Genomic DNA, 24,959 nt, shown 5'->3' on the forward strand with positions numbered 1-24,959 from the left:
GGAAAGGAGGGCTACTTTTACGAGTCTAGCATCAGGCAAGTGAATGGAGTAGCCTGGTTGAGATAAACTAGTTAGTTTCATTGGAGCCTCAATGTTGGCCTGGAACAGGTTGCTGAAGTCGGTTCCCTCACATTGAATTTTGAAGATTTTGCAGAGAAAGCATTAAAGCTATTTTAAAAAATTATCAAGATGCCAGTTGCAAGTTGGTGTAGAATATTCTGTACAGTAACACTATTCTAAAGTGGAGCGATGTTAATGCACTGAAAGCAGTACAGAGAACATGTACTGGAATGAACAGGTTGCCTTATGAGGAAATGTTACACAGGCTAGGTCCATAGGAGTTTGGAGAAGTGAAAGGGGACCTGATCAAAAGAGATTGTTTAAAGGTCTGACACAGTGGATGTGGAGAAGGTGTTGTGGAAGAACCCAACAATTAGGAATTAACATTTATAAAAATGTAGTGGTTTTAAGACTGGTGAGATAACCAAGCCAGCTACTCCGCCCCCAAAGGGTTGTCAATCTTTGGTACTTTGCTTTCATTAGACTTTGATGAATCTTCAACTATTTTTAAGAGTTAATAGATTATTATAGTTTACTTATGGAGTACTTGGTGACACAAGGCAAGATAGGACAAAGTCAGCATTGTTTCCTTCAGGGAAAATTTTGCCTGACAAACCTGTTGGAATTCTTTGAGAAGACTGCAAGTAGGATAAAGAGGATGAAGTGGATGTTGTCTATTTGGACTTTCAGAAGGCCTTTGACAAGATGCCCACATGAGGCTGCTTACCAAATTAAGAGCCCATGGTATTATAGGAAAGTTACTGGCACGTGAGGCAGCAAGTGGGAATAAAAGGATCTTTTTCTGGTTGGCTGCCAGTGACTAGTGGTGTTCTGCAGGAGTCTGGGACCACTTCTCTTGGTGCTGTATATCAATGAGTTAGATGATGGAATAGATGGCTTTGCTGCCAAGTTTGCAGATGATATGAAGATTGGTGGAGGGGCAGGTAGTGTTGAGGAAACAGGTAGGCTGCAGAAGGACTTGGACAGATTAGGAGAATGGGAAAGAAAGTGGTAAATGAAATTCTAAACATTCTAAAGGTTAACTTGCAGGTAGAGTGAGTGGTGAGGAAGGGAAATGCAATGTTAGCATTCATTTCAAGAGGTCTAGAATACAAAAGGAGGGATGTGATGCTGAGGCTTTACAAGGCACTAGTTGAGTCCTCACCTTGAGGTATTATGAACAGTTTTGGGCTCCTCATCCAAAAAAAAATGTTCTGGCATTGGAGACGGTTCAGAAGAGGTTCACGAGGATGATTCTGGGAATGAAAGTGTTATCATACGAGAAACGTTTGATGGCGCTGGGTCCATCTTTACTGGAATTTAGAAGGATGGGGGGGTAGGGAGATCTCATTGAGACCTCTCGAATGTTGAAAGGCCTACACAGAGTAGATGTGGAAAGGATGCTTCCCATGGTGGGAGAGTCTAGGACAAGAGGGCACAGCCTCAGGATAGAGGGGTGTCCATTTAAAACAGATGTGGAGAAATTTCTTCAGCCAGAGGGTGATGAATTTGTGTAATTTGTTACTACACAGCTGTGGAGGTCAGGTCGTTGGGTGTATTTAAGGCAGAGCTTGACAGGTACTTGATTGGTCACGGCATCAAAGGTTACGGGGAGAAGGTCGGGGAGTGGGGCTGAGGAGAGGAAAAAGGTATCAGCCTTGATTGAATGGTGGAGCACACTCGATGGGCCAAATGGCCTAATTCTGTTCCTATGTCTTATGGTCTTATCATTGACAAGCAAACACATGAAAGATTATCAGTGTATTTAAGAATATAGAGCAGAGAATCCTACAAGGGCAGCCATAATCTTATACAATGACAGAGCAGGCCAAAGGAACCAAATGGTCTATTTAAATATACATATTTTATATATTTGTATTAGGTTATATCATGCAAAGAAAATGTATTAGGAATTAGCTTCACTATCTAGAACCTGCTAAGTAATAATTAACATTCCTTCTAAAACCCCCTTTCGCACACTTTGATTTGGCAATTCCCTTATTACAATGCAGGGAAGAAAAAATGCAGATGCTTGAAATCTAAAACAGAAATAAACAGAGTTAAAGGTTAATAACTTCCTCAGTAAAAATCAGTCACTGAAATATTAACTGTCACTTTCTACAAAGATGCTCTATGGCCCTTTTACTTGAAACATTTCTGTTTTAGCTGGCTTACTACAGTCCTTATTGGTTTTGTTTTGCAAATATGCATTACCTGCTTTGAGTTTTGATTACCAGGTGAACTGTGAGCCCATCCTGTATTCCATGCTGCGCAAGTGTATCTGGGTCTTTAAGGATTTTTCCAGCAAAGATCAGTACAAGCTGCTCTGGCTGTGTCTTGAAGCGTTTGGCTATATCTCCCTTGAACTGTTTATTGAGAAAAGGAAAGTTATCATATTACTCTCAGATTGTACCTGGTTAATTTCACACTGAGGAAACAAAAGTGTAGTGTAAGACCAGTAATATAGATTCAGATGTTTTATCACCAGATAAGGTATTTGTAGTCTCTCTTCAGTTATAAACTTTATTCATGGGGATCCTACAGGAAATGTGTGTTCTAAATTAACCCACTTTTTGCCACACAATTGGTAAACCATTTACAGAAGCTTGGAGATACTGTTGGTCTTGCTTCTCCAATAATTCCCCAACTAGCACATCCTTGGGTATACACTTTTCAATCGGGCAGCAGGAGGATGGCAAGGAAACACTATAATGATGCATGCAAGTGAGACACAAAGGCATTTAGAACCGATCCTGAACAATGTTAACCCAGATAAATGATCTGAACAAATAGCATTGCTGATACACTGGTAGACACAAAGTCCATAATGGGAACTTGTTCCAAGATGAGAGAGGGGAGCCTGAAATAAGCATGTGGATTACAGACACGCTCACTTGCCACCACTTTCCCATATACCATTTAATGCATGCATTGTGTAGCTACAAGGAAGAGTACATGTGTTTGATTTTAGAACTGCCTTGTCCATCATATTCTACAGATATCAACGTCTAGCAAAGATACCAAACTAATTTGACAGGGGGATGGGAACGGGAATGATAGGGCTGAGGATGGAGTGGCTGGTATACAAGAAGATGCAGCGTACAGTGAGACTGTGAGAAAGGACAGGCAGAGGGTAGGGCAAAATTGCAGTCAGTGGGATGAGTTGAAGTTGAAGATGGGGGCAAAATTGAAAATGGTTATGAATACAGAACTGAAGATGTTATTTGAATGTGTGCAGTAAACAAAATAAGGTTGATTATCTTGTAGCGCAATTAGTGACTGGTAGGTATGACGCTGTGTGCATCAGCGAATCTTGGCTGAAAGAAGATCATAGTTGGGAGCTTAACATCCAAGGATACACCTTCTATTGAATGGACAAGCGGGGGGGGGGGGGCGCAAGGTATTGGTAAAAATTGAAATCAAACCCTTGGAAAGAGATGACATAGGATTGGAAGATGTAGAATCCTTATGGGTGGAGTTCAGAAACTGTTAAGGATAAAAATACATTGATGGGAGTTATATACAGTCTCCCACGAGTAGCCAGGATGTAGGATTCAAATCACAATGAGAGATAGAAAAGGCATGTAACAGGGGCAATGTTACAATAGTGTTGGAGGATTTCAATATGCAGGTAGATTGAGAAAACAGGTTGGTACTGGATGCCAGGGGAGAATCTGTAGAATGCTCTGAATTCTACACCTTGCGGATGAGCCCACTGAGGGAAAGGCAATTCTGAATTGGCTGTTGTGCAATGAACCAGATTTGATTTGGAAGCTTAAGGTAAAGGAATCCTTAGGAGGCAGCGATCAAAATATGTTAGAATTCACACTGCAGTTTGAGGGGAACAAGATAAAGTCAGATGTATTAGTATTACGGTAGAGTAAAACTAATTACAGGGGCATGAGAGGAGTGCTGGCCAAATTTGATTGGAAGGAGTCACTAGTAGGGATGATGGCAGAACAGAAATAGGGGACAAACTTAAATATTTTGTGTTAATCTTCAGCGTGGAAGACACTGGCAGAATGCCAGTAATTCCAGAATGTCAGGGGGAAGAAGAGAGTGCAGTTGCTATTACTAAGGAGAAGGTGCTTGGGAAGCCTCTAAGGTCTAAAAATAGATGAGTCACCTGGATCAGATGGATTACACCCCAGGGTAGCTGAAGAGTTTGTGGAGGCACTAATAGTGATTCTTCAAGAATCACTATAACTTTGAACGGATCTGGAGGACTGAAAAATTGCAAGTGTCACTACTTCTTAAGAAGGGAGGGAGGTAGAAAAAAGGAAATTATAGGTCAGTTAGTCTGACTTCAGTGACAGGGAAGATGTTAGAGTCCATTATTAAGATATCAAGGTACTTAGAGGCACATAATAAAAAAAGCCAAAGTCAGCATAGGGGAAATCTTGCCTGACAAATTTGTTGGAATTCTTTGAGAAACATATGTATATGAACTATTTAACTTACATATATAAACTTACTGTAATTGATCTGTTTTTTTTGCTATATTATCATGTATTGCATTGTACTGCTGACATTTCATGATTCTGATTCATAAATAACAGGCTGAATAGACAAAGGAGTGTCAGTGGATGTTGTTTACGGATTTGTCATAAAGCCTTTGACAAGGTGCTGTATGAGGCTGCTTAACAAGATTAGAGATCATGGTGTTACAGGAAAGATACTAACATGGATGGAAGATTGGCTGACTAGCAGGAGGCAAAGAGTGGGAATAAAGGGGACTGCCGTTGCTGGTTAGTGGTGTTCCGCAAGGGTCAGTGTTGGGACCGCTTCTTTTCACGTTATGTGTCAATGATTTGAATGATGAAATTGATAGCTTCGTGGCCAAGTTTGCCGCAGATTGGGGGGATGTGCAAAGAAGTGGCAGATGGAACACAATGTAAGGAAGTGTATGGTCATGCACTTTGGTAGAAGGAATAAAGGTGTAGACTATTTTGTAAACGGAGAAAATTCAAAAAAAGCAGAGATGCAAGGGACTGGGTATCCTATGTGCAGGATTCCCTAAAGGTTAACTTGCAGGTTGGGTCGGTGGTAGGGAAGGCAAGTGCAAAATCCAGCAGAACCTTTAAGATGTCCCCCAGAGAAACCAGAACAGGGCAGAAATACAATTACAGTACAAATATGTTTGCATTTTCATGCAACAATCCCAACCCTCACTAATCTTCCCTGTAACCTGTTCTTCCCACTTATCAAATACATCTAGATTCTGCCACTCAACAGGGCATATTTACCATGGCCAATTAAGCTATCAACAGCACTGATTTGGGAAGTGGGAGGAAACTGGTAGAATGGATGGGGTGGGGGGCTGGGGCAATTGCAGATTTGGGGAGGATGCCCAAGTGGACACAGAGGGAATGTGTAAACTCTACGTGGACATAGCTGAATTGAACTGCAGTCACTGGAACCGGAAGGTGCAGTTCTTCCAACTGCACCACCTGTAACATAAAGCATTTTACTGTAAATGCTAAAGTTTTCTGATCATAAATTCTAAACATTAAAGGTTTGAATTGACTACTTAAATACTGGTAATATTCCATTCAGAACACCAGCACCTTTTTAACAACTGACATAATTTGGAGTCTAAAACGTTGGCATAATGGAACAACTCTTTTCACAGGTTTAATCCTGACCTACAGTGTTGTTTGTACAGAGTTTGCACAGTCTCCCTGTGATGGAGTGAAACTCACCTAGCTGCTCTGGTTTTATCTCATATCCCAATGAAGTACCGCTAAGTTAATTTAACATGATAATTTGCCAGTGTAAATAAGTGGCAAAGAAATAATAAAGGGAAGTTTACAGCCGCACGAGAGAATTGCAGAGACATGGGACTTATGGATGACTTCTGCTGGGAGCTGGAATTTTCACATTTCCTTGACGTAGGAGGACGACATTACAGCCCACTGGTCCATGCCTGTTCACAGAGCAATCCCACTTCTCCATTAATTCTATGACCTATTGTTCTTATCAACTACTACAAAATTCTGGAGATTTGGGGCAAGTTACAGATTCCTTGGCATGTCACTTTTTTTAAAAACACACCAGGCCTATACTCCCTTGGAGTTTAGAAGAACCAAAAGATATCTTGAACTATACAAGCATTTCTTGGTGGGGGGGGGGGGGGGGAGAGACAGAAATGGGGAAACAGTACATGTTGACTGAGTAGATGCCAAAAAAACAGTATCCTTATCCTCTTTGGGAGAATCTAGGCTCAGTTTCAGAATAAGGGGTCACCACTGAAGACGAAATAATTCTCCAGAAAGCAATGGAGATTACCATTTATAAACCTAAGGCGGTTTGCATTAATGAATTCATGCTCATCCAAGTAACTGTGAATAAAGTTGTACTTGATTAGTTTTTCTAAAAGCTTTCTACCAAAAATAGTTGAATGGACAGATTAGAGGGCTTGTCTACTGAGTCCTTATGGGTGGAGCTGAGAAACAGGAAAGGTATGGCCACATTAGTGGGATTGTATTACAGACCACCCAATAGTCAACGAGACTTGGGAGAGCAAATCTGCAGAGAGATAGCAGGCAACTGCAGGAAACAAAGTTGTGGTGGTAGGGGATTTTAATTTTCCATACATTGATTGGGACTCCCATACTGTTAGGGATCTAGATGGTTTAGAGTTTGTAAAATGTGTTCAGGAAAGTTTTCTAAATCAATATATAGAGGGACCAACTAGAGGGGATGCAATATTGGATCTCCTGTTAGGAAACGAGTTAGGGCAAGTGACAGAAGTCTGTGTAGGGGAGCACTTTGGTTCCAGTGATCATAACACCATTAGTTTCAATTTGATCATGGACAAGGATAGATCTGGTCCTAGGGTTGAGGTTCTGAACTGGAAGAAGGCCAAATTTGAAGAAATGAGAAAGGATCTAAAAAGCATGGATTGGGACAGGTTGTTCCCTGGCAAAGATGTGATCGGTAGGTGGAAGGCTTCAAAGGGGAAATTTTGAGAGTGCAGAGTTTGTATGTTCCTGTCAGGATTGAAAAGGAGGAGGTGCATGCTGTCTTGAGGAAAATTAAAGTGGATAAATCCCCGGGACCTGACAGAGTGTTCCCTCAGATCTTGAAGGAGACTAGTATTGAAATTGCAGGGGCCCTGGCAGAAATATTTAAAATGTCGCTGTCTATGGGTGAAGTGCCAGAGGATTGGAGAGTGGCTCATGTTGTTCCGTTGTTTAAAAAAGGATCAAAAAGTAATCCGGGAAATTATAGGCCGGTGAGTTCAACGTCGGTAGTAGGTAAGTTATTGGAGGGAGTTCTAAGAGACAGAATCTACAAGCATTTGGATAGACAGGGACTTATTTGGGAGAGTCAACATGGCTTTGTGCGTGGTAGGTCATATTTGACCAATCTATTGGAGTTTTTCGAGGAGGTTACCAGGAAAGTGGATGAAGGGAAGGCAGTGGATATTGTCTACATGGATTTCAGTAAGGCCTTTGACAAGGTCCCACATGGGAGGTTAGTTAGTAAAATTCAGTCCCTAGGTATCCATGGAGAGGTGGTAAATTGGATTAGACATTGGCTCAATGGAAGAAGCCAAAGAGTGGTGGTAGAGAATTGCTTCTCTGAATGGAGGTCTGTGACTAGTGGTGTGCCACAGGGATCAGTGCTGGGTCCATTGTTATTTGTCATCTATATCAATGATCTGGATGATAATGTGGTAAATTGGACAGTGAGGAAGGTTTTCAGAGCCTGCAGAGGGACTTGGACCATCTGGAAAAATGGGCTGAAAAATGGCAAATGGAGTTTAATACTGACAAGTGTGAGGTATTGCACGTTGGAAGGACAAACCAAGGTAGAACATACACGGTTAATGGTAAGGCACTGAGGAGTACAGTGGAACAGAGGGATCTGGGAATACAGATACAAAATTCCCTAAAAGTGGCGTCACAAGTAGATAGGGTCATAAAGAGAGCTTTTGGTACATTGGCCTTTATTAATCAAAGTATTGAGTATAAGAGCTGGAATGTTATGATGAGGTTGTATAAGGCATTGGTGAGGCCGAATCTGGAGTATTGTGTTCAGTTTTGGTCACCAAATTACAGGAAGGATATAAATAAGGTTGAAAGAGTGCAGAGAAGGTTTAGAAGGATGTTGCCAGGACTTGAGAAACTCAGTTACAGAGAAAGGTTGAATAGGTTAGGACTTTATTCCCTGGAGCGAAGAAGAATGAGGGGTGATTTGATAGAGGTATATAAAATTATGATGGGTATAGATAGAGTGAATGCAAACAGGCTTTTTCCACTGAGGCAAGGGGAGAAAAAAACCAGAGGACATGGGTTAAGGGTGAGGGGGGAAAAGTTTAAAGGGAACATTAGGGGGGGCTTCTTCACACAGAGAGTGGTGGGAGTATGGAATGAGCTGCCAGATGAGGTGGTAAGTGCAGGTTCTTTTTTAACATTTAAGAATAAATTAGACAGATACATGGATGGGAGGTGTATGGAGGGATATGGTCCGTGTGCCAGTCAGTGGGACTAGGCAGAAAATGGTTCGGCACAGCCAAGAAGGGCCAAAAGGCCTGTTTCTGTGTAGTTTCTATGGTTTCTATCTGTAAATGCTGGGTTTGGACAATTTCTTGGACAAGCTATAACACTTGCAATTCCCTGGCTCTCTCACTCCATTGCCTAGAAAAATGATTGGACCCATTTTAATGTGCTAATATACCAGTTCCAGTACTCACACATTGTTAAATAGTGCAGAAAGACATTTGAATATTTCCTATTTTAATTATGAGGTGTGCTTTTCCAGCAGGTGCACAAGAAGCTCGTGATTGCTGCTTTTTGCCTTGTCACAGAGGTTCATCAAACCTTACAAGATTTCTGCTTGTGGATCGTAGCAACCAGCTACATAAAAAGCCACCATGACAGTGAAGGAAAATGAAGGAAATGAGTGCATGATTTCTTCTTTCAAATATACTTCCATTACTAATCTGTATGTGATTGGAAGCTGTAATTTACATTTTGATAATGTGTTTTTGGGCTGACTGAGCGATCTGGTGATTTTGCTGTCTCTGAAGGAATTCAGTGTGGTTGAGAACGGAGTGTATGGCCTAATGGCAGAGCATGAACTCACAATCGGCTTCAATTCTCAACCAACTTGGTGATTAAGGTGTCAAGCAAGATCGAAATAAACAAGAACGAGAGCGGAAGGCAAGCGGGTGTTCAGCACCATCAGCCCGAATTTGACTGGTCTCCCTCTAGTTCCCTGCTGCCGGAGAAAAGTGCAGGAGTCTTAGGTCTTGAGCAAGGTTTCATCAGGATTGAACAATTTTTAGAGGACTCTGCATGTCATGTTATGTGTGTTCCTGGTTACTCTCTTTTTTTAAAAAATTGATATTTTCGTAATTTTGATCAGGAGTGGACAGGTTCCGCCGCAGTTAACAAATGAAACAGCGCTATACTGAACTGAATTGAACTAAACTGAACATTCCTGGTTTATTTCAAGGGCTCTGCAGTTTCACGTTTAATATTTTGTGTGTTATTCACTCATTTTTTTGCCGTTAGCACAATTTTTTTTTGAGCATTGGGTGTTTGATGCTTTCTTCGAACGAGTTCCATGATGTTTCTTTGTTTCGCGACTGACTACAGGAAGGTGAATCTCAGGGTTATATACTACACACATATATTAATAATAAATGTACTTTGAATCTCTAAAACTTTGAAAAACTTCCTTTGATGTGTAGTGGAGAGTACATTGATGAGCTGCATCACAGCCTGGTATGGAAATACCAAAACCCTTGAATGGAAAATTCTGAAAAAAAACAAAATAGTGGCTATGACCCAGTCCATTACGGATAAAGCCCTCCCACCAGTGAGTACATCTACACAGAGCACTGTCGCAGGAAAGCAGCATCCACCATTAGGGACCCGCACCACCCAGGTCATACGCTCTTCTCGCTGCTGCCTTCAGTAAAGTGGAACAGGAGCCTCAGGACTCACACTAGCAGGTTCAGGAACAGTTATTAAATCTCAACCATCAGGCTCTTGAACAGAAGAGGATAACTTTACTCGCCCCATCACCGAAATGTTCCCACAACCTATGGACTCACTTTCAAGGACTCTTCGTCTCATGTTCGATATTTATTGCTTATTTATTATTATGTCCTTTTTGTATTTGCAGTTTGTTGTCTTTTGCACACTGTGTTGTACGTCCAGTTGGTACAGTCTTTCATTGATTCTATTATGATTATTGAATGTATTATGCCCACAGGAAAATGAACCTTGGTTGTATATGGTAACATATATGTACTTCGATAATAAATGATTAAACTTGGAAATGATGCAAAAAAATGCTCATTAGTTCATCACTTAAATTTCTGAAAATGAAATGTAGGATTAAAAAGTTTATCACACCTTTCTCCTCAACCAAAGCAAAACAAACCCATTTACCACTTCATTTAACTAGACTATGCCTCTGCATCACAAAACAACTCATGCATCCTCCAACCTTCACAGCAGACCAATTACTAAATGCCACAATTTTTAAAAATCCTCATTTTAAAATGTTTTAATTAGCATGAAGTATTTTGTCCTAACTTTCACTAAAATGCTGTATTTTATACTTTTACCAAATGGAGTGAACTAAACATAGCTGAACAGAAAAGAATCCTGTTTCATGGTATCACATATTTCCCTTCAACATCCAGCACTTTCTTTGAAATAATAGAAGTCTTCCCTACAGCAAATTTTGTACTATTGTTCGCACTTAGAGGAAAACAGTTGTTCCCAAATCCACAACACCATGGAAAATGTTACTAACTGGTAGATTTGCACCGTTGTGGACAAAACCAAAATAAAAGTTTGCAGTATCCCATATGCAAAGATCACCTTGTCAAATTCCAGGCTCTTTCTGATATTTTAACTCAACGAATCATTGCCTTGCAGTTGGGGAGGGCTAAGAAGCCAATCTACAAGTGGGACATCAATAAGTAGGAACAGAAATGAGATACAAATTCTTTTTTAAACATGAATTACTCAAAAATTCACATTTGGGGCAATGAATTTTAATAAACATGTAGGATAGAGATGCTGCAACTTTTACTACTTTCCTTGCAAGCAACTAAAACTCTGACTTTCATGAAAACAATATAGGCATTGTAAACTTAAAAAATGAAAATGTTGGAAATCTACAATTTTTAATAAAATTAAAAGCAAAAAAGTGTTGGAAATACTCAGCAGGCCAGAGAAATAAGAAGAATTCATGTTTCTGGTCTACCGCCCTTTGAGAGAATTGTGAAGCAGGGCCGCACAGTATCATAGTGGTTAGCAGAATACTTCACAGTACCAGTGACCCAGGTTCAATTCCCGCCACTGCTTGCAAGGAGTTTGTACGTTCTCCCTCTGGGTTTCCTCCAGGCGTACCGGTTTATAAATAAATAAAAAGAAAACCATTAAACTGCAGGGTGGGTGGTGATGCCTCCAATAGGATAAAACTTCAGTAACATGTGTATCAACTATATGCAAGGTTATCCAGCAAATGCATGGGAATAGTTAGAGAGGAAGTACATAGAAAAAAAAAGAATGTGGGAGCTGCAAAATGCAGAGCAGGAAGTCATGCTCAGAACATCCTTCCACTTCCAGAAGAAAAGAGGAAAAACTACTAAACAAGTTGAGCCAAAATTCACAGGCGGACCACTGATAACAGACCGAGAAATCAAATTACTCAAGAGTCATAGAATTCAATATTGTGGCCTGTCCTGCTGAATATTTCTAGTGTTAATGCGCCACTTTAAGACAGCTGGTAAATACAGACAAGAGGCACCAAAATTAATTTTCTGCAACTATTTTCTTACAGTTGCACAAAAAGAAAATGTCAGCCAAGCAAAGTTTTACCAAACAGGATCCAAACTGGTGAATTAGGCAGAAAGAAATCAGATGGATGCTGTTGCAGTATAACTCTCATTTTAAGTGGTGTCCTGTGAAGTGAAGCTCTAATGCTACACAGCCCAATTCAGAGGAGATGGTGACCAACTGAGCCAAACTCATACAGAACAAAACACTGAGTAACATGTACTGTTACATCAGGTACAAAAACTATCCAGAATAAACTGACTTAAACTGGAAATCCTACAATGGGTTTTAGTCTTTGGCCCATATTTCATTACACAAGAAAGAAATTGCTGACATGTTGTTGACACATTTGTAAGGTCAAGCTCCAAGATTGCCAGGTGACTCTCAAAACATTAATTCATAACATTTTAAAGCTGTGAAAAAGAGGCATGTTACCCTAACTTTTATACTCAGAAACCTCTTTTATATATTAAAAAAAAACTATCCTACTTCTGGGTTTCTAGTTTTACATTAATTTCTGATGCCTGACAGAAGAAAAAGTGGACAGAATAAGTGAACTAGCATCCTTAGGATATCTCAGACTACTTCACACCAAAACATTTTTTGAAGTTCTTACAACATTGTTAAGCAAAAACCTCTGCCTACCATTCTCCATACAGAAAGCATCTAGATAATAGCAGAAGTAAATTAGCTATGTGCATTATAAATGCTGGCCAGAATCAGACTTGCTATCACTGACAATACATAAAGTTTGTTGCAGTAGCAATACAGTGTAAAGACAAAATTACAATAAACTATAAAAGTAAAGATAAAGAAAGGAATATCAAAGTAGTGATCATGGGTTCGAGGACTGTTCTGAGTCATTGAGGCTCATGTACCTCCTCCCCAATGGCAATAACAATCAGTGGGAAATCTCCACGTTTGTGTTCAAATAGTGCAACAACTCTTGAATTCATTTACATGTATTATTTTCCAATGAGGACTCTGACCTCAAAGTGAATTAGTTTCTTTTCTACAGATATCGTCTACACTGCAAATCATTTCCAGCATTTTCTGTTTAAGTGTCACGAGGCCTCCATTCTAACATCTTACTTGAAAGCCAGGAACTCAGCACTTTAAGTGCTGAATTGAAGTACTGGAGTGAGGCATGAGCCTAGATCAGTAAATGAAAAGTGGTCAACCTACCACAAACTTAAGTGCTTGGTACTGAGTACATCTGATTATCAATATTAAGTCATTTTAATGAAATATAACCCTTAATTTTACATCCATGACTTTTGACAAACTCCAGATCAATTTCCCAAATTTTAACTTGGGAAATACAAAATTCATCAGATCATGTCTCACAGGATTCAAACAAATGTTCCAAAAACATTCCAATGCAACACATTGGACTTGTTTTTCAATTCTTATCTAACTTAAACTGTTTAGAAATGTTATTGACATCATGCACAAAAACATCAAAAGTGGGAGACAAAAGCTAGAATAGAATCAGACTTTCAAAAGCAGTAAGTATGTAGAAATAAAAGAGAAAAAAAAAACAAAGTTGGACTAAAAAGTTTACAGATTTAAAAGCCAGGGGAAAAAGTCTTAAAGATCACCTAGACTACCAGTACAATACAATAAAATGAAGTGTTAAAAAAGAGACAGGTTGATGTAGATCGAAGAATATTAGCTAAAGGCTTTGCTCTGGTTGGTTTGCCATTAAACACTATTTACTTATTTAGAAATACAGCATACGATTGGCCCATCAGGCTGCACCACACAGTGGCACCCGACAACCCCGATTTAACCCTAACTTAATCACAGGACAACTTACAATGACCAGTTAACCTACCCGATACATCTTTGGTCCGTGGAAGAAAACCGGAGTACCCAGAGAAAAGCCACGCATTCCAAAGGCACGACGTATAGAGACATCTTATAAAGGACGCCAGGATTGAACTCTGCACCGAGTTGCTAACCGCTACACTGTGGCGCTCGAAGTTACAATAATTGAACATTAAACTTGTACCCAATGTTTAATGAGACAAAAAAGGTTCCAGTAATTAATATTAAAAAATATAGGTCTGCACACTGCCTCCATCGAGGAAATGTTGGAAAATGCCTTGTATACCTAACCAATTCTAATTATTCACACATCCTCCTCCAACTATAAACAGCATAACACAAAATTGAAGGATACATCACAATTAAGTACTACTCTAAAATAGCAAAAGACATCTAAAAACCAATGCACCAGCAATTAGTTTATAGTCTTCATTCTTAATTATGTAGTAGAAAACTATCATTCTATGTATATTATATCCATGTGGAAACTTAAATGAAAATTTCTCAAACATACACACACAAAACCCTAACCCAATTATCAGATCTTAAGTAGCTCTTCTGTTCTGAACTCTGAAAATGAATCCTCTAATTTGAACCAACAGTTTTAAAAAGCCTCATCATTAGAACCAGCTTTATTACCACTGTCATATACAAATGTTTGTATGATGTGAAATTTGTTTTGCATATAAAAATTACTAAAAGTTACAAAAATAAATAAACCATACAAAGGAAATGGAATAATAAAGGTTGTGTTCATCAACCGCTCATAAATCTGATGGTGGAGAGGAGGCAGCCATCACTGAGTGTGGATCTTCAGGCTCCTGTACCACCTCCCTGATGAGAGTAAGAAGAGGGCATGTCGTAGATGGTGAGGGTCCTTAATGAAGAACACTACCTCTTGAAAACGTCTTTGACAGTGGGGAAGATTATTGTACATGAAGCTGGCTGAGTCTACAACCCTACGAAGCCCCTTGCAATCCTATATACTTGAGCCTCTATACAAGTCAGAATAGTCAGAATTCTCTCCACATCATACATCTATAGAGATTTACAAGATTTCTTTGTAACATAATCTCCGCAAGCTCTCTAAGTAGTACAACCACTAGCATGTCGTCTTCATAACTTCATCAATGTGTTGCACCAAGGATAGGTTCTCTGAGATGTTGACAACCAAGAACTTAAAGCTGTTCAACCTTTTCATCTTTGACCCCTCAGTGAAGACTGGTGCGTATTTTCCGGACTTCCCCTTCCTGAAGTCCACAATGAATTCCTTAGTCTTGCTGACATCAAGTGCAAGGTTGTTGATGCAATTCCACTCAACCAGCCAATCTATTGCACTCCTGTACACTCCCTCGTTGCCATCTGAGACTTTAACAACAGCAGCGGTGCTGAGGGGAATATAATGGGTCACAGGTGACAAATATTGTTCATAATAGCAACTGTTCTACATAATTGAAAAACATTGTCATTGAGTTGTTGCGTTCACTTTAAGGGAAGGCGTCTGACGTAATGATGTCAAGGTAAGGTGACTGACTGCTTTTGGTTCGCTCGTAATGGAAGAGCTGTGGCTTTTGTTAAGCACATAAAATGACTCTTGCATGCTTTAGTCACAAAATTCTGTGAATTTATAGATGATGCACTTAGCCACACAGTCACAAATGTAGAGTAGTGGGCTTAATGCAGTAATTGGCAGAATAGGCTTGAGGTGGTGAACAGGGTGCTCCAATAACGAGCAAATAAAATGTTCAACAATAAAACCACAGAAGCTACAAATAGTTAATAATTAAATAATATCCATGGTGAAACTATCAGTGTAGATCTTTTAGCTTATGACTTTCCATCAGACCTTTTATTTTTAACATTTTTCACCTGTACAAACATTTAAAACTTTTACACAAGTCCTGGATGAACACAATCAAGTTAATCCAAGGTCAAGAAGCAAAACTAGTAAATACTTAATATTTGAGGACAGGTTAAATTTTTTAATGAGAAGGGAACACATTAATTAACTATAAAGGCATAGATTTCTTAACTTCCAAGGATAACTGAATTTGATAACTGAATTTTTTGACGAGGCATGCAGAATCAAATAGAGGTTACATGGATTTAAAAACCATTTTACAATGTCACTCATGGCACACTTCCCAGAAAAGTGGCAGACTGGATGAAAAATAGGAACGGTAACAGGAAGGTTAATGGTTGATGGAACTTTAACCGGTGAAGGTTGTTTGCTATTGAAATCTGTATATCTAAAAAAAAATCCCTTGTTCTGAGTACAAAGGTAAAGGAAACAACTGATAAATTGGCCATACGATTGAAGTTTGTTGGTGTTGGGGGGGGGGGGGTGTGTGTGTGTGTGTGTGTGTGTGTGTGTGTGTGTGTGTGTGTGTGTGTGTGTGTGTATATATACATATATATATATATATATATACACGTGCATCAGAGCACCGTCATGACAAGCTTTTTTTTTGGGTGTCTTGGGTATCTGAAACCTGGTGGAGCCCATCCCTCCCCAGGTTTTTTTTTTAAACGAGGTCGAGTTGTTAGCTCGACACTCAACCCAAGCATGGGAGCTGGCTGGATTCCAACTCAGGACCTCTCACCCCGAAGTCCAGCGCTGATGCCACTACGCCACCAGCCAGCTCTAGTGCTGTTAATTTAATATGATGACTAAAACAATAACAAATACTGCTATCACAGCCACTATTCTAGCACGATCTTGCATTTCTTAAGTTTCATCTAAGTCAATAAATATTAGTAATCCACAAATTTTTAAGAGTACAATATCTACTTGTCTGACCTCGGAAACCTAGAGTTTTGGAGTTTTCACCCACCGTAAATGACTGATGGTGACAAACTGATGGACTGTAACCCCTGGTTCTAGAAAACTTTGACACCCGATCATGCTACAGAAGAATTGTATACATCTCTCATTGTTATAAAATCATAAGTACAGGCCCAATTGGCTTATCTCTCCTCAGAAAACAAACTTGCCATTTCAGGACTCGATCTGTTGATCCTCAAATGCGATCTCTCCACTACAATAATCCTTCTTGGGTAAAGAGACTAGACTTGTCCATAATATCGAGTAATATTTCACTTTCAAATCCTTTTCTTCAGTAAAGGCCAAAATACCACTTGCCTTCCTAACTACATGTCTACACTTTTTAATGACCTGTATACTAGGTCCCCCTGAATACCAACACCTCAATATTAAAAAGTTACTGTTTATGTTTCTCAAAGTGGACAAAGTCAACTTTTCACATTATATTTCATTTGTCAAGTTCTTGATCAAGCGGCATCCATCAAAGATCCTCACCACCCAGACCAGGCCTTTTCTCACTGCTACCGTCAGTAAAAGGTACAGGAGCCTCAGGACTCTCACCACCAGGTTGAAGAATAGTTCCTACCCCTCAACCATCAGACTGCTGAACAAAAGGGAATAACTGTACTCATTCTATTTCCGGTGTTCCCACTTTAAGGAATCATTTATCTTGCAATTTCATGTTCTCATTATTTATTGCTATTTATTTATATTTGCATTTGCAAAGTTTGTTGTTCATTGATCCTGCTTACAGTTTCCCAAGTGCCCGATCATCACTTTACCCAGACTCAAGCATTCTTCTCCCTTTTGGTATTAGGTTAACTGCTCTAAAGCTCCAATTATGTTTTTCTTCTTTTTCCACTTTCTCCCTCCCCCCAACTCCTTTCCTAAATAGTGTTGTATTTGTTACCATTTAACCAGCAAAAACCTTTAAGAATCAATAAAATTTTAGAAAATGATAACCACTGCATCCACTATGTGCTATGCTTCATTCTTCCAAACTTTGGCATACAGGTCATCAGGTATTCAGCTCCACTAATTTCTTCCCTTTTTACTGAACGCTAATCTCTTTCAGTGCATGATATCACAACCTGTGGTTCACCATGATTTCTCAAAGGTATTCTGTGTCTTCTGAGAAATCACTCTTTTCAGGCACAACTCATTTCAGGCATAAGCAACTGGCCTCTTATCCCGAAAGCACATCCACTCGTTCTTAAGTTGCATACCATGGATAGATTTTCACAGCTACCATACCCCCTCCATTTTCAGTTAAGTTTTCCAATCATAACTTCGTAGCTTAACTCATTAAAAACACAGGCAATGTTAGGTTAAAATAAAATAAATACTATCTTGCAATTAGTCCAATCATAATAAGAGAATCAAATTATTGTGGTACACTGGGAACTCATTAAAATTAAGTATACCATTCTATCAATAATATATATACTTTTATGTGGAATTTGAGTCTTCACTGAACATTTTGCTCTGCTTTACAAGCTGCATATACTAGAATTACAATTAAGTTAGATGTACAGGACAGAAACATTATACCAAAATTTACACGTCCCTTTTAAGCACATTCAAGTACTTGCCTAGATGCATCTAAAATATCTTGAGAGCATCTGCCTCCAATGCCTTCTCAGTCATTGCATCATCAGACTCCAACCATCCTCTATGTGGAAATAACTCTCCCTTAGAAAATATTAGTCTCTTGTCTTAAACACATGTCCTTTGTCCATGGGAAAATATTTTTTACATCTATCTTAACTATCCTCCTCACAAACATCCTCATCTGCTTCAGGGAAAACAAGTTCAGCCTATCCAGTCTTATAAATGAATGAGCAAACAAATGGCAAAAGTGATGTCTGAGATATATTCTATACGAGACTGAAAATTTCAACATTAAACAGTATCACTATTAGAAACATTGTCGGAAGCTTATTTGTGGGATGAATCTACATAACATCAGGAATGTTTGAAAGAAGATAGTGCCAGCAAACAACACAAGGGCGACATCCTCCGGATGGTTCACAAAACTATTTCTTTCACTTCTTTTATGTCTTCTTAATGTGATTCTGCAACTGCTGGAGCCTGTGGTCTACATTTTTCTGGTGTGTTTTTGGGGCGATTGAGTGATCTGGCGGTTTGCCGTCTCCAAGGGTGTTCGGTGGAGGTTTCAAGTGAAACATGTGGCCTCGAGGTCAAGAAGCCAGTAGGTGGGATGTGAGCCCATGATCAACTCCATTTCTCACTAAGTAAAATGTCGAGGAAGACTGAAACCATCAAGGTGTGAGCAGAAAGCGAGCCGGTGTTCAGTGCCATTTACCAGCCTCCTGCTCACTGCTGCCGGAGGGAAGGTGTCTGCGTGTGCTCTGTTGCTTCCCTCCCTCTGCTGATGGTCCCAGAGGAAGATCCTTTTATTCAAATGGTCTCCCTCTCATTTAATGCTGCCAGAGGATTGTGCCAGAGTCCTGGTCTTGGGCACGATTTAAGTGATGCGGTTTGTGGATTGGACTCTTTAGTTCACCTTATAATGTGCTTCTGGTTGCTCCCCTTTTCTGTTTCTATTTTGGGCAATTTCGATCAGGGTGGTCTGCTGATAACGAATGACACAGTGCTAGACTGAACTGAACTAAATATGCCTGGACTCTTTCGTTTTTGTGTTTTATGTTCTGTGTTTTTTGCCGTTTGCGCAATTTTTTTTGCGTGTGCTAGGGGGGCAGGGTTTTGTTTGTTTCGTGGCTGTTTGTGGGTAGATGAGGCTCACGGTTGTATACTGCATACACACTTTGAATCTTTGAAATTACTTGAAAATAAATCAAAGCTAATTCTGTACACATCTAGTAAACACTAGCCCTTATGATAACAGCAATTCACTGGATTTGATATTTGCCTGAAGAGTTAGGAATGTATCAAAATCAACTTTCAATTTGTTTTATCAGCAAAACCTTTAAAACAATTTGTAACAGATATTTTAAATTTACTAACTGAAATTATAAACCCTGGAAGAGAATGTAATACCAATAACACAATTCCAATAAGATTAAATGAAACTGAACAATTTGTCCCATCAACCTACACTGCACAGTACCAATCAATTGTAAATATAATTTAGCAGCCCTCAAAGCTTCAGGTACATATACAAGTAAATCAAATGTTCCGGTGTGCAAATATACCGCAGTAGCTCAGCTGGTTAAGCAGCTACTTCAAAGCCTGAGCCTGAATCTGACCTTCTGTGCTGACTGTGTAGGGGTTTCCTGATCCACTGTGTTTATGTATGTTTCCTCCGTGGCTCTGCTTTTCTCCCACAGCTCGAAGATGTGCGGGTTGGTGGGTGAATCAGCTGCTTCAGGTGTGCAGGCAAGAGATGATGAAATCCAAGGACAGTTGAAGAGCATGACGGGAGGAAGAAAGGGCATTAGCGTAAATAGATGTCTGATGGTCAGCATGGACTTCATGGGCCAGTGACCCCATTTCCTGGCCAAATGGCAAGAATTTGCTCATTTCCTTAGTTGAAAACGGTGATCAAGAACAGGGTAATTATAAACACTCGTAAGTTATTTAGTGATTGTAGACTCCCAATCAGCACTAACAAGTGTATAAATTACAGTTTAAATTTTTGAGTACATCAGTCAGGGCGCAAGAAAGATTATTCAGTCTCACTTAAGCACGTGGATCAGAAGAAACATTTAATTATCAACATTTGATCCACACAGAATTCAGAATTAGCTTGACAGCACACTTGGCCTCCCAGGTATCTTCACCAACGGTGTTTTGACAGTGAGCCTACAAGGATTTAACAAACCAAGAGTCACATCCTCCTTTATTTTGTTGAATACAAAATGATCACTTGAACACTAAAACTACATACAAGCCCAACTACCCAACCTGAACCCTATGGCACATCACCAATCGTCTCAAGTATTAGTCTGATAAATAATTCAGGTTTGGTATATGGTGAGGTCAAGTTATGCCAGTGGTGCTGAGCAATTTTCTTGGTCAGGATGGTTTGCTTAGCTCTTCATCAGTACTTGCCATTTTATCATCAAACAGATGGAAAGCATGTCTAAGATTTAAAGAGTTAAATACTGTTCTGTCAACACTGTGATTTCTAAATTTCTAAACCTGCTGAATTTCACCTCAACAATAATAGAAGTGGAGAAAACTAAACTCGTTCTGATTATAAATGTTTTCAGTTGCTTTTATAATACATGTTGAATTACAATTCCCCGAACATCATATTCCCCAAACGAATAATTTAGACAATACGTGACTGATTTTCATTTGCAACATTTCAGAGAATTAAACTTTTACATTCAGCCAATTGAATAATTCTAAACTAACAACGATGAATGCAACTGTAGGGTATATCTATGAGAATACTAAGAATCTTGGTGAGTGGTAAATTTATAGAAATTTGTTCAAATATTGACATATCATCAGAAGCCTTTTAAACCAATAATTTTCTTGAGAAATACCTCAAAAGAAAATGAGAAATAACTTTAAGAAATCAATAAATTTTACTTAATTAACAAAAATAGTCTTGATGATCTTGAGCATCCTGTTAAGATTCCCAGGATCCTAAAATCAGTTTCAAAATACGTTCCTTAAGATTTCAAGAACAAATAAAAACTAACACTTCTGATTCTGAAAACACTAAGTGTTTTCTTAGATTAGCTATGCCACAAATCCCTTTTCGTATCAGCTTCAAAGAAAACTAAGACCATTATTGACTGATTAATAACTGCAGAGACACAACACAAACTCTACTTAAATCAAAATAAGATTGTTCTACAAAAACAACAGGAATTCTGCAGATGCTGGAAATTCAAGCAACACACATCAAAGTTGCTGGTGAACGCAGCAGGCCAGGCAGCATCTGTAGGAAGAGGTGCAGTCGACGTTTCAGGCCGAGACCCTTCGTCAGGACTAACTGAAGGAAGAGTGATTAAGGGATTTGAAAGTTGGAGGGGGAGGGGGAGATCCAAAATGATAGATGACAGGAGGAGGAGGGATAGAGCCAAGAGCTGGACAGGTGATAGGCAAAAGGGGATACGAGAGGATCATGGGACAGGAGGTCCAGGAAGAAAGACAAGGTGGGGGGGGGGGAGAACCCAGAGGATGGGCAAGAGGTATATTCAGAGGGACAGAGGGAGAAAAAGGAGAGTGAGAGAAAGAATGTGTGCATAAAAATAAGTATAGGATTGTTCTACATATGTTTTTGATTGTCAAGAACATTAAAAATCATCACATTTAAAAGAAAATCTTTATACCCAAGGATTCTAAAATGGATATTAATAATATTGTTTTGTGAAACAAATCAAAAATTGCAACTATCTGCAATGAAGATTCCACATTGCATCAGCTTCCCCCAACCTGATGAAGTGAATAAGACATTAATAATCCCTCAAATTCTCTTTGGACTCCCCCTTTAACTTTCTATTTACTTGTTACAACATGTTAACAAATAAATTCGTTTGAAGACCTGAGGACAACTCCAAGCAATATTTTTCAGTTTTACATAGTACCATCTCATTTTTGGACAACACAGACACATAATTATCCTATTCTGCCAAGGATTGATTTCTTTGCCTACTCTTTTAGTCAGTAAATACTTGCCTTCTGTAAGTTTCTACCTAACTCAGAGATATTTTCCATAAAACTACTCAGAAATTTGTGTAGCTAGTACGAGGCTCTCAGCTTTCCATCTGCTTCTTTCATCAGAATTTGAGATGCAACCATATCAGAGACCCACTATGGAAATGAAATGAACGTACCAATTAGTGCCTTCTACTCCACAGATTATGGCTCAGAAAAAAAAAACTAACAGTTAATGCATGGGGACCAAAAGGAATTTACTAAAACCGCTGTAGCTACGCCATAACCTCGCTTTGGTCTGTTTTTTTGGGAGAATATTAACATTGCAGTACACTGTTAGATAACTGCCTCGCCAAAATACGCTTACAATGTTACTAAATCTTATTATGTATATGTTGAAAGTTAACTATTATGTTTAAACTGTTTTCTGTTATGCTATTTCTTAATTATTTACTACTAAGCAGCTCGGGAAGGCGGACTATCATGATGACGATGTTTAAAGTCTGGGATGACACAGCGTGACTGGGAGATCCTGGCGCTGTATTACCGAGTCTTCGCAGAAGAAAACGCAAGGAATTTATTAGCATCGAGACTGAGCGCGGCTGCCCGCCAGCACAGCCGTCCGCTGCGGCTGCTGACAAGGGCCGGGGTCCATCCCAGGCCGGCACTCAGCTGGTGCCCAGATCCCGTCCCCGGTGACTACCCTCCCCCCGGGGCAGCAGTGCCAAGCCACTTGCCTCTTTGATGGTGCAGTCCTGTGCCAGCTCGAACTCCTCCTTATCCTTCGGAGTCTTGACGGTAACCCTGATGGTTCTGGTTGAAGCCGCCGAGCCCGGCCCACCGCCCGCCGCCCTCTCCGCCATCCCGGAGCCTCCTGTCAACAAGCAGCCAGCTTCCTCATTGCACCGCGGCACCACGGGAAACGCACGAGTGGGCGGGGAAGGTCCTCAGGAAAACCGCAGGGAAAATCAAACCAATACGCACGGAAGTCAGCAGCCGGCCGCGCCGCCGCTTCACTAATATTTCCGCCTCACCGGGCGGCACCGAGCGCAGATGACGCTACCGGGGGTCGACTGCTGGCGATGACGCAATGCGCGAGGGCAGCAGCCACAACCGGAAAGTGGAACTTGGGATGCCGGGAGAGGGAGGCCTTGGACAAAGGAAGTGACGTTCACTGGCTGCTTGAGATGCCGCCCTGGTGTGCGAAGGTGTTTAAATTCTGGAGACCTTGTTGATCTTTAATAATAATTAATAAAAAAGATTTTTTAAATGAAAATAAATTCTGGAGACATCTTGACCCACCTAGGGTTGGATCAGACGAAATTTTAAATTAAATTGTAATTGATGCTGACTTGTGTACTAATCCAGTTTGATGATTGATTTCGAATTTGCTGTAATATTTTTAATTATCAGAAAATCTTCTAAGTAAATGTACATAAACTGATTTTTTAAAAACTTATTGATTTCTCCCTCTCCGTTAAAATCGCAATTCCTTTATGCAAAGCACGAGAAACTGAGAGAAGTTGACAATTGATTTTACTGACTCAGCAAAATCGAGCGCGTACATTTGAATGCAACCACCGGCCAATTTTAGCCAAATGCATTTTCTCCTCGAGTGTATAGTACGACATATGGGCAAATAGCATTGAATCATATTCCAGCTGGTACCCCTGGCTGGTGAGATGACTTGGACCTTAGACTGGAGCAGCAGCAAACTCAAGCATTGTCTGCATTCTGAGATCTGGATATCCTTGATTTTGGAAGAGTTGCCATAGATTGACCGGTTTATGCTTAGGGTTGAAGGTAGCTGCATTCCCATGGGAATTTTGATGGGAGTGGGGTGGTGAGATGCAACATCGATGATAGTCTTCACCGAGAATGATTTTGTGAGCATCTGTAGAAGAATTTTAAGAGGGTGGTCCAAAGACTCTCCTGACTGTTGGTATCAAAGGCTATTTTTTTTTAAGGCTATATATTGTGGCTAGTGCTGTTCCAAGCATTTTTCTTGGAGTTGTGCAGTGAAGATCATGTCCATTAGGTCTTTGGATTGGGGATTGGGGATTTGCTCTTTCCCCACTGAGCGCACCTTCCCATCTTCTCATAATTCCTACTGATTCATCAATGCCTTATTTTTGAAATCAGGCCAGTTTTACTCTCAAAAGGACAATCCCATCATGCCCAAAATTAGAACAATTCAGGTAAAGTATATTCTTCCTTAGGTGCAGAGGTCAAAGCTCCATAGTATTTCAAAAAAATGCCTCATCAAATTCCTGTACTGTCTCCGCAAGTCTCTTGCATACCAACTGTCTTCCATATAAAGGCCAAAACGCTATTTCTTTTCCTATCTTTTTGCACTTCATGAACCAGCACGACATTTAGTAAGTTCCCAATGTATTTCATTTCCATTAGAGTCAGAGTTATACAGCAATAAATAGACCCCAAGCTCAACTCATCCATACTGACCAAGGTGTCTTCCTGAGCTGGTACCTTTTGGTCCCCATTTGGCTTCTATCCCTCTGAACCTTTTCTATTCATGAATCTGTTCTGATGCCTTTTAAACATTGTAATGATGCCTACCTCTGGCAGCTCATTCCAATGCAGAAAACACTCTTTTAAAAACCGCCTCTTCATTTTCCATTTCAATCTTTCTCCTCTCACTATAAACCTATGCCTTCTAGTTTTAGATATCTCTATCCTGGGAGAAAGACTATGCTGTGGCGACCCACTTTCTAGCGCACACGAACCGGCTCACAACAGCACGCGCAGGCAGAGGGCCGGCACCAGAAAGGGCGCCAGGCCATCTTCACCAGCAGGGGGAAAATCCTGCGCGCGGAAAG

General features: G+C 40.0%; 1 protein-coding gene across 2 annotated transcripts in view; it reads right to left on the reverse strand.

Annotated features, from left to right (window-relative positions):
- Nucleotides 1-23,247, reverse strand: part of LOC140211630 (ubiquilin-1-like) — a 45,956-nt gene extending 22,709 nt beyond the window's left edge. The window contains exons 1-2 of one of the 2 annotated variants that reach the window (XM_072281578.1): nucleotides 22,860-23,247; nucleotides 2,275-2,426 (exon numbers count right to left, since the gene is read on the reverse strand). In XM_072281578.1, the coding sequence (XP_072137679.1) occupies nucleotides 2,275-2,426; nucleotides 22,860-22,985 (278 nt within the window). In that variant the 5' untranslated portion in view covers nucleotides 22,986-23,247. The remainder of the gene's footprint in view (nucleotides 1-2,274; nucleotides 2,427-22,859) is intronic. The other variant, XM_072281577.1, reaches the window with a different exon arrangement.
- Nucleotides 23,248-24,959: the final 1,712 nt, after the last annotated feature.

Source organism: Mobula birostris, chromosome 17 (assembly GCF_030028105.1).
Source record: "Mobula birostris isolate sMobBir1 chromosome 17, sMobBir1.hap1, whole genome shotgun sequence".
NCBI lineage: Eukaryota > Metazoa > Chordata > Chondrichthyes > Myliobatiformes > Myliobatidae > Mobula > Mobula birostris.